We start from the raw sequence: 6,133 nt of genomic DNA on the forward strand, positions 1-6,133 counted from the left end.
CCAGAGTTAAGACCCAGCCATTGCTTAGTTTAGTTACTCGATATCTGCCTCCGTGAGCTACACATTGAACCTGTGGGAGGTTCTGCTGCATCTCAGTCAATCACTTTTTTGTTAGAAAGCGTACCTTTTCCCAGGGGCATGTGCAGAGCAGAACGGTCTTACCACACCAACTATTTAAGAGGATTCAAGTTGTGGACTCCTTGTGTTGGGTTCAAGAGTGGAACTCAACCCAGATGTCAGCAGAGAGGCAGCCAAGTCCCTGAGTTTTGTGATTACGAACGGTGTTGTATGAACACATAGGTATTTCTAGCTTCACCCAATCAGACGGTAGTTTTGAAGTAATTTTTAATAATCGAGAGGCTGGGGCCGGGCTGGGCACTGAGGCCATTTTCCTAAAGGATTCGTGAGGAGCATGGACAGGAACCAGAGGGGGACAGGATCTCTAACCCCACCAGTCAGGGTGCAGCAGACACTGAAACCAAACAAGCAGGGACAATTGACCCAGCCCCAGATTACCTTGCGATCCATCCCTCCACTCAGCGGAAGAGGCCTAGCGAATACACAGGAGCACAAAGCATCCACAGACGATTTCCCCAAATGTTTGATTGTATAAATAATTTATTTCTGTTCACAGCATCATATATGCATATAAAAGGGAGCGGGAACAGAAGGACAGAGAATTACAGCAGTAGAAACGAAAACCGAAACCAGGAGACATAGTCCCAACACCATGACAGAGAATGTGCGAAGAGAATTGTTCTAAAACAAAGCGGGCCTCCCTGTGTCTGTGAGGAAACATTTCCAAAGCTCACGTGGGGAGGCCACTTCCTCTACGTGACACCCATTCATTCTCCCAGGGGCAGGAGGCGTCATAAATCACTGACTGCTCCCCTGGAGGGGACTCCCTGGCTGCCCGCTCCAAGGTGACATGACCTGTGCTTCCTCTGTTTGGTCAGAGACAAAATGGGCTTTTACTAGGTCAAACATTACAGAAATCAACTGACACACTTAACTATTAGTTGAGACATCACAGGGTTTTACTTTACTGCACAATTACTAACAGCTGATTGCACCCTTTAAGTATTGATAATGAAAAAAACAAAACAAAATCATTGTGCATCATTTGTAAACCATGGCAGGATTTGAACAGTGATCTTGAACTTAAGATTCTTTAGCACGAAAAGGTTACAGTGTTTGGCATCTGCAATGTCACAAAATAAATATATTATTCTCTCAATAGTGTGGAACTACCAAAATGTCAAAGTGCTTAAGAAATTGTCGCATGTGAAGAAAATAAAGAAGATGGATTTTTTTTTTTTAATAATTCTATACAGAATCTTCAGCTGATGGGACCAGCCCATTTAAAAATCAGTGAATATGCTGTCGATATGTAAACTGAAATCTTGCAGGCTTTTCAACATTGCTTAGCTATATTTTCTCTACTGAGTTTCTAGAAAAAGACCAGCAGTGGAGGGTACCAACTACACTGACAAAAGAGAAAAGGAAAATGAGCTGCTAGGTTCCTTGTTTCAAAATATCTCATACAAGAATTGGGTTTCAAGCAGGAAGCCAGGAATTCTACCTCTGGTTCTTAAATTAACTTTCTGAGTGCAATGGACAGTAGGCATGGATTTGTAATCTGACTAACTCACATGCTCAAACATGATGATGCCCCATTTTTATAGGCCTCCTTTGTAAATTAATTTATCACAGTGGGGAAAAAACATAACTCTACCTGTAAACCTGGATTCAAAGAGGAAATCAAAATCAAACAGTAAGTGTAAGTTTCCTTTTGGATACTGTGTTTCAGGGTAAATGACAGCTTCTGCAAACCAAGACTCAGTCCTGATTATAAAGGATTTTCTTTAAATTACATTATTAAAAATATGTATTTATTCTTCTTTTACTTTATTTCCCAAAGCCTCTTTCAAGTAACACTGTGAAGTGCCTGAATACAGGTGAGCATGACGTCACACGCTTGCTTGTATCTCGGGCACTCACTGTGGTTTGCATTTGCTACGCAGGCCAGTTCCCCAGGAATGAATTACGAAGGACCTCATCCTGGTGCTTTTCCTTCGCTTCGCTTTCAAATCCATGCAACAAGGTCAGCTTTTGCAATAAGGTGGGGTTTTATTTTTTGGTGCATGACATCAAATACGTTAATGAGACATTTTTAATGAAATACTTAAACCAGATAGGCCACAATGAACCCAATTAGAAATCTGAACATGTCGCCACTTGCAGCGTAAAAGGATATAAAAGGGCAGAGCAAAGTCTTTTTTCCTAGGGAAGGTAAGTATTCATTTGTAGTTTTTTTTTTTTTTTTTTAAACATGTCTGAAAACCAAAACCCATCATCAAGTGGTTATTATTGAGACATCTTTTGCAAAAACCATCTTGCAATTCAGCACACATCTGCAGTTGGTGTGCTCACACAAACCAATCAGTAGGCTAAGAGAATTTAAGATTCTACACATATGGGTCTAGGTATTTATGCCGATTACACAGTACAGAGGGAGGTCCCTGTGTCCACACACACACACACACACACACACACACGCACACTCACATATCCAGAGCCTTACCCTTAAACACCTTTAACTATCCTGCAAACAGTAAATGTATCATTTGCCACCACCTGCAACAGTTTTTTGTTTGTTGTTTTTTTTAAATTTTATTGGTCTTTGTGTGATAATGACCTACACACGGACAGGTCCAAACCATCTGGAAGATGTCTGATTCCAGGCTGAAAAGCAGTTCTCAACAAGACTGGTCTTCCGTAACCACCACAAAGCACCAAGAAAGGGGCATCTTCGCAGCCAAGGCCAGCGCAGGGCCCCAAGCCCTGGAGCTGTGTATTGTTCCAGGCAGTTCTCTGATGGCCCAAACCACTACCTCGTTTGGGCCCAGAGCAGGACAAATGAAATTTCAACAGGGGCCTGCCCCGTGACATAAAATCATCCAGCTTCTACTGCCCCAGCACCTCCCACTGCCAACATGCCCCCAGATGGAGACTCCCAGGATTCTGGAAGCTGCATACCTCAGGTAACACAGGTGAGGGCGGGGCAGCCTGAACTTCTGGCCCTGCTGGAGCAGGAAGAAATCCCTTTTGTCTCTGACATCTGAGCCTTCCACCTGGGCCAGGAGGGCGGAAGGCAGCCCCTGCACGTCCCCTCTCCAGGGCGGCCTCCCACCCTATTAGGGAGCTCCGGCCTTCAGACAAAAGGTCCCCTGAGCTGGGGGTGGGGGCAGGTCGATGGCAGGCTGGCAAGTGAGCCTAACACGCCCAGGTTCAGTTACCAGCGCTGCATTTGCGTGCAGAGATTCCGTTTTAAAAATTCGAAGCATTGCTTTGGTTCGCTGTCTTTGTTCGCTGGCGCGGGATCTCGCACATGCACCCACTCGTCCACCCATTCATTCATTCCTGACGTGCTCGCCCGCTCCCCGCTGGCTCCGGAACGCTGCCGGGCGCATTACCGCTTCTTCTTCTGCTTGAGGGACTTCCTGCGTTTCAGGATCATCTCGTAGAGCTTGTCCATGCCCTCGGTGAGGCCCTCGCCGATGATGGCGCACGCCGGCTGGACGTGGTAGGTGGTGGCCGGGATGAGCTCGTGCAGCGCGAGCTGCTTCTCGATCTCGGCCACCGGCAGCGACTTGGGCAGGTCCTGCTTGTTGGCGATGACCAGCAGCGGCGTGCCCTGGTTCTCGGCGAACTTGGTCACCTTGTGCAGCTCTGTCTTGGCTTCCTCCAGCCGGTCCACGTCCACGGAGTCCACCACGTAGATGATACCGTCCGTGCAGCGGCTATAGGATTTCCACAGCGGCCGCAGCTTCTCCTGGCCGCCCACGTCCCAGAAGTGGCAGCTGATGCCCTTGGCCGTGCCGTTGCTCAGCTTGATCTTCTCCGTGTTGAAGCCGATGGTGGGCACCGTGTTCACGAACTCGTTGAACTTGAGGCGGTAGAGCACCGTGGTCTTGCCGGCCGAATCCAAGCCCAGCATGACGATGTGCAGGGACTGGAAGGCCGAGATGTTGGAGGAGATGTTGCCCATGGCTCCTCGCTGCGGAGCCGGCCACTGCGGCAGCGGCGGGAGGGCGCCGCCCCCCGCGCACTTACAGGCCGGGCGCACCTGGGCCCCGCCTGCCGCCCTCCGCGGCGCCGGGCCCGGCCTGGGCGGCGCGGGGCGCTCGGCTCGGAGCGCTCAGACCCCGCGCGGCCCGCGCCCGCCGGGCATCGCGCCTCTCCGGCCGGCTTTTGTCTCCTGCGAGGCCGCCTCCGCGGCCGTGGCGCAGGATGCTCGCACCCGGCGCCCCCCGCCGGCCCGGCTCTAGCTGCGGCGTCCTCCGGCCGCACCCCCGCGCTCCCGCCGCTGCCCGGCTGTCCGCGGCCGGCGGCTGGGGCTCCCGGCGCCCGCGCTCGCCTATGCCTTGGGCGCCGCCGCGGGGCCGCTCCCGCTCCTCGGGCGCGCCGTGGAGGCGCAGGCGGGGCGCGGGCTTCCCCGGCGTCGCTGCCGCCGCGCTGTCCCCGCAGTCCCCGCGCCGCCGCCGCCGCCGCCAGCCTGCAGCGGCTGGAGGGCGCCCGAGTCCGCCCCTCGCGGGCCCCGCCCCCGCCCTCGGCCACGCCCCTCGGCCACGCCCCTCGGCCACGCCCCCGCGGCCCGGGGGCGGGTGTGCGCTTCTCCGCCCTGCGGGCCGTTTTCGCGCCCGGCGGGGCGTGGGGAGTCGCGCTCGGTGCATCCCTCTCGCGCCGCGCCCAGACCATGCGCTGGAGCCGGCTCTTCCTCCGCGGAGGGGTGACGCATCTTATAAAAATATCTCTTGGCTCCCGGAACTCCCCTCCCCCCGCCCCCCAGTCCCGGCCTGCGGACTGCCGAGCGGGGCCGTGGCCCCGGGCGACCCAGCCTGCTCCGGGGAGCGGGGCGGAGTCCCGGCTCTGCGGGCGGTGGCGCGGCCCCCAGTCCCGAGCGAGGCGGGCGAGGGCAGCATTCGCCCAGGGGCCAGGGAGCGTCGGGTGGTGTGAGGGGGCCCCGCTGGGGACTGAGGGCGCTGGGGTCAAGGCTGCAGACCTCCAGAAGAAGGGAATTGGGAAGGTGCTTGGACCGCCAGCCTGCACCTGAGCTGCGCGCCCTGCACCCAGCCCGTCGCGTTCCCATGCGGGCGCCGTTTGCCGGGTCCCGGGCTCTGGCCCTACTTCCGTGACTCCCTGGCTCGGTTTCCTGCCGGAGCTCAGCGGGCTGCACCTGGCCACCGCCGTACTGGGGGCCCAGGTCTGGGCCCAGGAGGCCCCGGGTGCCCCAGGGCCCAACTTGCCCTGCCTGGTGACAGCGAGGGGCGCAGGGTTCCTGCACTTGCATTCTAGGCGCAATCAGGGGAAGAAGGGCACCTTTCCCCAGATAACTAGGACAGCTCCCCGTTCCCAGACAGCCCCTTTGACTGCGTTTGTTCCCACCGACTGTACTGACAGCCCAGGTCAAGCGCTAGCATCTCAGGAGAGCACCCTCTGCCAACCTAGTTTGAGAACTGAGAACCACCTGGCCACGGGTGGCCCACTCTTCATTCACTGGGGCTCCAGATGCACTTGGGGGCTAAATCCAAATGTCCATAGCTTGAAGTCGGTGGTACCAGAGGTTACAAACACCATTGTGGGTCCCTGGTTTCCATCTCTCCTCACTACACTCCAGTGGTTTTATTCCAGTTTGTGAAACATCAGGCATCTGTTCCCAAAGGGGCAAATCGTAGTGAGTAAGCAAGAATAAGAGATGTCAGCGTAATTTATAATGAGGTCATTTCCGTTATTGGGAACCCTGGAAGACAGGATTTTGTGCTGGAGTGATTTTTCTTTTTTTTTTTTTTGGCTCTCTTCAAGGCTGGCCCCATAAATAGCCTTCTTCTCAAGAGACTATTTCTTCTCTCTCCTTCCTTAGTGCCACAGGCAGGGACTAGGCTGGGTGGCAGCCTGAGATGGGACATTGATTAGTAGCCTGGGACCTGGACATTTGGAAAGGGGCAGACCAGACTGCAAGTCTCTTGATCTGGTTCCCACAAATGATCTTAATATAGGACTCCCTTCCCTCACTTGCATTTACCCGCAGTCAGGTCCTGGTTTTATTTTAAGGATAGTAGGAGGGAAATAA

The 6,133-nt window shown here is 54.1% G+C and overlaps 1 protein-coding gene across 1 annotated transcript; it reads right to left on the bottom strand.

Moving 5' to 3' along the window:
• Window positions 1-607: 607 nt before the first annotated feature.
• ARL4C (ARF like GTPase 4C) lies at window positions 608-4,530 on the bottom strand. The gene has a single exon (XM_081051605.1). It carries the CDS (start codon window positions 4,049-4,051, stop codon window positions 3,473-3,475), a length of 579 nt encoding a protein of 192 aa, XP_080907731.1. The 5' UTR covers window positions 4,052-4,530; the 3' UTR covers window positions 608-3,472.
• Between the last annotated feature and the right edge of the window lie 1,603 nt (window positions 4,531-6,133).

Source organism: Rhinolophus hipposideros, assembly GCF_964194185.1.
Source record: "Rhinolophus hipposideros genome assembly, chromosome: 6".
In the NCBI taxonomy this organism is placed as follows: Eukaryota; Metazoa; Chordata; class Mammalia; order Chiroptera; family Rhinolophidae; genus Rhinolophus; species Rhinolophus hipposideros.

What these genes read in the sequence shown, in the direction of transcription:
- ARL4C (XM_081051605.1), bottom strand. Translation starts at nt 4,051, where the DNA reads ATGGGCAACATCTCCTCCAACATCTCGGCCTTCCAGTCCCTGCACATC.